The following is a 4,395-nucleotide window of genomic DNA, read 5'->3' as shown; positions in this document are numbered from 1 at the left end:
CTCGAAAGCGAGAATCCCGACTTTTCTTTTGGAAGAGTATCGACCATAGAATCAGCGACATGCCAACGCTCTTCTCTAGCTGCTCAGTTCCCGCCAACCAGCCTCTGACGATCATTCTGGCAGTCTCTCTGGTCATGTCAATGCCCACTACGCGAATGACCATGGTCTCGTGAACCTACCGCTATTGGCCTTCGACATCGGTATCGATTTCAAGTCAGGAAGCATCCGTGGGGCAGTCTGTTCACCATTCACTTCCTCATCGGCTATTCCTACTTACCGAAAGACACAAAGAGTTGTTGGGTTAGTGTGACCAAAAAAAACCGGGTCGACCGAGCTCATTGGATTACCGATAAGCGATGCTATAGAAAACAGTCAAGAGGTGGATGGACATTCAAGTCAGGCTCCATCAAGTAGTGCTTCGAGAAGGGCACAACCTCTCTTGTGGAGTTTCTCCCTTGGCGTTGTAGGAGACAGTGGACAAGAAAAATCGTACCTTGTCGGAGGACAACTTTATGATGGCATGGTCAAGTATGTAAGTCCTTTGAACAGATCGTGTCATTCCAATCAGATGCTAACAAAACTTCAGAGACGAGGCGGCCACAGCGTGATACGCTTTGTTCTTGAAAACCGATACTGAGCTGGAACGTCGTTATCTAAGTATGTCGCTTCGTGCGCCTCTCGATGAACGAAGTTGTGTAAACGCAACTTTGATCGGCGAAAAGCGCGCGTTCAAGAATCGTATCATCAAGCATTTGTGATTTTGGTAGCTGAGAATCTCAATGTATTTAACACCGATCAGGATCTCAACAGGCGAGGCTGTTCGTTGAAGTACATAATCGGCGAATGTTCCAGAAGATCATAGTGCAAACTATCCCACGCCCATACATGTCCTGTGTGTCCGCACACAACAACTAATACAATGGTAGCGGGCACGCATGTGATACCTTCGCCCTGTTGTTTGTTGTTTCGAATCGCACTAGAACACCCCTACTCGAGATCATGAGCTTATTTACTACGCAGCCTTTTAGCTACCAGATCACGTGCGCAATATCATTCCTCTCGGTGTCTCCAACTAACCGATCTGCCTGTGCAAGAATCTTCGGCCACACCGTCGCCAGCTCTTCGATCGCTCAGTGTCACTCTTCTCGCTGCGCCTCCACAGTGGCGTTCACGATCGCCAGTAAGAGCGCTTGAGACATTGAACTCGTCGCAGCACGGGCGCTATGCTTGAACAGCGCGGTCGTCATTCGCAGCTACTGCCCAGACAGAGCCCAGGACGGTTGGGAAACATAAGGAGAGAACACCCACTGAGAAACCTGACGCCCAGTCGAAGTGGTTGATAGGAAAAGAAAGGGGTCCGCTGCGAAGACTGATGGAAACGAGTGCGGCGTTAAGTACCTGGAAAGAGATGGAGAGGACGAGAATAAAGAGGGAGAGGGAGGTATTAGCCGAATCGTAGCCACAGGCCGCACAGTCAACGAAGCTGCTGTTAAGGGAAAGTCACAGATGGATATATGTCTTCACAGTCGTCTCAAGTCCTCCAAGTTCGTCTCGTGTCGTTACGGCTTGTTCCATCAAGATGCTATACTTTCGCACACAATTCAGCTCCTTCTTTATCCTCTCAATCTTCGCTATCGTCATCACCCATTACACGACACTAGAATCCCCAAAGACATTCAGCGAGAGCTTGGAGAAGTCCATCGAGGTTCTCCACATGGCCAATGATGTGACACCTAGTATGCCTGATCTTGCGAATACAATTCGGTCATTGGATGGAAGGCAAACCTCGAGTCACAATGATATATCAGATGTTAAGTCAACCATGACAGGTTTTGCCACAGTCGGCGCTGACCGCCAGCCCATATACCAGGTTACATGACCTTGATTTCGTCAAAAAGGAAAGCTCGATGACGCTGACCCAACTGGTTTCGAGAGGCATACTGTTTTGGCTTTTGCATCGAAGCTGGAGATACCATTGCCAAAGTACGTGTCAAGGGTATGGCTTCGTGGAAGAACGAGACAAAACCGATGGGACAACGATCTACGTCGTGTTCAGTCAAGTTCAACATTGCTTGTACTGAGAAGCTAGACCTCACGCCTCCTGTGCTACCTATATACGACGATGAGACATGTCACCGCTGTAAATGAGCGTTTCACGAGTCATTCGATTGGCAGTCGATCACAGGTTTTCTAACGGAAGGCATGCATGAGATCATTAAAGAGACGTTCGAGTAGCAGGTCCGCGGCCCGCGACCGTCTGGGTATAGTCATGAATAGAGTATACAGGCCTTGTTATCGCTGCCGTGGCTCGATAGCGATTCATCTCTAGTCTATGTGCGGCAGTGTACTCGTGGCTACGCCATGGTCATGCACCCGTTATCAACCCAGTACATATTGCTTGACACAAACGAAGGCACTTAGGCGGCGCGCCAGCACATGTTAAGTTTTGTTTGTAAACTCTGGGATAGGATGGCGACGTATCCCCTTGGCGCTGGGTAGTAGGAGAAGAATCCCAAGAGAACCACCACTCATGACTACGCGTTTCCCGATGTCAGTTCGCGAATGTAAGGACCAACGCTCGTGATTCGACTGTGTTCTGATCGCCCGCCACGTAAGTGTGACCTCGACACGAATCCTGAGCATCCAGATATGCCAGACGGCGCGTGATAACATGTATTCACCCCATGATCAGCATGGAAATACAGCTGCAAAACAAAGAATATCGTTGATTCGGTTGTAGTGCCAAAAACACGGGGCGACGTGGTACAGTGCACGGCACCCTGACTCGATGGAACGAAGTAGGCGTATGGGAAAGACTCCATGTTGCTCATTTTTGTAGGAACATCTATCGATCTAGTTATGGAAAAATGAAATAGCGCTGGCTCCCCACATGCAAGAACACGCCTGAGCAGCTGCTTCCCTAGCTGCAACTGCTTCTACAACGCCGAACTGACGATGACGTGAGAGTGGATGATGATGTGAACCTTATCAGCAGTCGATCATCTGGATCGGGAAAGCGCCATCACCCTCTACGGCGCCGCAGGTCACATCCCAGCCTAGCTCAAAGTCGTCGCTTTGCGTATACTGTAACTTGGCGTCGGGCATGCATTCGGCGTCAGTGGTGTAGTAGCTCGTTTTCATCAGGGGAGCTGTACTCCACTCACAGGAGCGGGAAGATCTTACTCTCTTCCGCTGCCGGAATCCATCAGAAGAAAGAGGCATGCCAGCCGATAGAGCACGCGAAGCATTGCCTGCAATCTGAACTTTGGCACAGTTAACAAACATCTCGTGCTCACGGTTCAGCCAGACCCAGGCAAACAGGGCGTTGCCGCTCGGCATGCCACGGGGAACCTGAAAGTCAAACGTTTGGCTACTGGGCGATCCGTCTTCTGCCCGGCGTGGGCAGTTTCCAGAAAACGAAGCCGCTACCCTCCACGTCTGGCCGCGGTCCAGAGAGAAGCCTACCTGGCAGCTGCCTCCGTAGTGTGTGCTTCCCGGCACGCCTGCTGTGTAAGTGTGGTCGGAAAGCTGGAAGTAGGCGTCTTGGCCAGCCTGCCAGACCACTTGCGCCTCCTGCTCGTCGAACATATCAACATGGCCTCGACACACACCCGGGCTCGGCAAAGTGGCTTGGCCGTCCTCGTCACAACATCCTAGAGGGAAGTTGAGCTCGGGGTCTACATACGTAGACATCGCGTTGGCTTCTCTAGCACCGCCGAGCGGCCCAGGATACCAAAGCGACCTGGCCAGTCATTAGTCTGTGGTCTGGCCGTATCACGCATTATGCGGTCCGACTGCTGCAGACGGCGTGCACACGTCATCGTGGGAAGTCACTTACATATGCCCACTAACGCCAGCAGTCCAATAAAGTAGGGCTAGAGCTTGTGTGTACATGTTGAGCAAGACAGAAGTGGACTCAATGGATACTACCCCCTGGCTGCGCTGCGATACATTACGCAACCACGCACTTTATGTGCACCGAGCCCACGAAACAGGGAGAAGCCGCTTACCATGTACTGTGGCGCTAGCTTACGCATGACCGGCTTTGGGATCCGCTGCTTGCGTGCCCATCAGGGTATGCTGTTGTCTGGACGCCTGGAGACTGGAGGAATGCAGAGGTCGTCGGCGATACCAAATTATCCGATAGATTCGCGGGGCGATGACTAGAATCATGACGACTCGAATGTCGTAGCGGGTACAAACATCTGCTAGTGTAAAGTATGATCACTCTTACTGAGACGCTCGTAGAACACCAAGTGTACTCCTACAGGCTGTGGTATGCAAGACATATCCTGCCGCCCATGGTTTTGACCTCCAGCTGAGCGCCGAAGCTCTTCCATACGTCCGTCCACGTACGCCGCACGTTCTGAAGCATAGTCCCCGATCACGAGATGG

At 51.4% G+C, this 4,395-nt stretch overlaps 1 protein-coding gene across 1 annotated transcript; it reads right to left on the bottom strand.

The window, feature by feature from the left end:
• Positions 1-2,988: 2,988 nt before the first annotated feature.
• Positions 2,989-3,821, bottom strand: J4E82_011488 (uncharacterized protein; the record flags this gene model as incomplete). The annotated part of the gene is made up of 2 exons (XM_051737692.1): positions 2,989-3,742; positions 3,817-3,821. The coding sequence occupies 2 exons, from the start codon at positions 3,819-3,821 to the stop codon at positions 2,989-2,991; spliced, it is 759 nt and encodes a 252-aa protein (XP_051582555.1).
• Between the last annotated feature and the right edge of the window lie 574 nt (positions 3,822-4,395).

Source organism: Alternaria postmessia, assembly GCF_024291825.1.
Source record: "Alternaria postmessia strain BMP 2775 chromosome Unknown scaffold_211, whole genome shotgun sequence".
NCBI lineage: Eukaryota > Fungi > Ascomycota > Dothideomycetes > Pleosporales > Pleosporaceae > Alternaria > Alternaria postmessia.
The sequence above is the reverse complement of the archived record's forward strand: the minus strand, read 5'-3'. Positions and strand labels throughout refer to the sequence as shown.